Source organism: Tupaia chinensis, unplaced genomic scaffold (assembly GCF_000334495.1).
Source record: "Tupaia chinensis unplaced genomic scaffold, TupChi_1.0 Scaffold138988_1, whole genome shotgun sequence".
In the NCBI taxonomy this organism is placed as follows: domain Eukaryota; kingdom Metazoa; phylum Chordata; class Mammalia; order Scandentia; family Tupaiidae; genus Tupaia; species Tupaia belangeri.
In genome coordinates, this window is record NW_006198878.1 from 320,969 (window position 1) to 321,722 (window position 754).

The window sequence follows — 754 nt, forward strand, 5'->3', positions numbered from 1 at the left end:
TCTATGTCTCTCTCTGGCTGGCTGGCGAGCGCACACGCCTTATAGTGAAAACCTCTCCAAAAAAAAAGTTTTATTTAATATTCTCTATAAATCAATTTTGGCCAGTTAAGATTTAGACTGTTTTAGGGTAATTAATCTACTGAAAGGTACTTTGAGGCAAGTTACAATAAAAATGCCAAAAGAAATTTTACACTATATTGAGTTGATCTACCCACAGATATAACTGAACCTTTTTCCTTTGGGGGTTGATTTTTCTTTCTTTTAGGTTTGGTTTACTCAGTTCCTGCTAAAATATGAGTTTCTACTATATCTTTGAAACTTTGGTGATATGGGATGTTTGACTATAAACTCTAGATCTTTTGTTTTTAAAAAGCCTTTTCTTCCATTTTTTCAGATCCCTTTTCTGCAGTTAACATGTGTCCTCTTGTTTGCTCCTAGGATGGTCCAGATTCTGCCAGAGGAAACCGGACAAAGCAGGAGAGTGCATGGATATTTAGGCTGTGGTACAGCTTTGACCACAAGTATCCTTTAGTGGCATCCCCTATGTTTGTGAAACACTGATGGTGAAATTCTCTTGTTGAGTTGTTGGTGAATGACTTCTGATGAGTAAGGAAAGATGTGTGCTTGGGGCAGGTGTAGTCAGTTCTCTCTTGGGACATGTGAACTAATCATTCAACCACACGTAGTCCTGGTGAGCATCTCTCTGGCCACAAGGAATGTTTGAATAGCATTAGCCAACCCATAGCCTGCTGAA

General features: G+C 38.9%; 1 protein-coding gene across 1 annotated transcript in view; it reads left to right on the forward strand.

Moving 5' to 3' along the window:
• The window catches only part of SLC9A7 (solute carrier family 9 member A7), a gene marked incomplete at its 5' end in the record, with an annotated part of 119,007 nt that overhangs the window by 90,936 nt on the left and 27,317 nt on the right, over nt 1-754 (forward strand). The window contains 1 exon segment of the mRNA XM_027765626.1: nt 439-521. Within this exon segment, the coding sequence (XP_027621427.1) occupies nt 439-521 (83 nt within the window).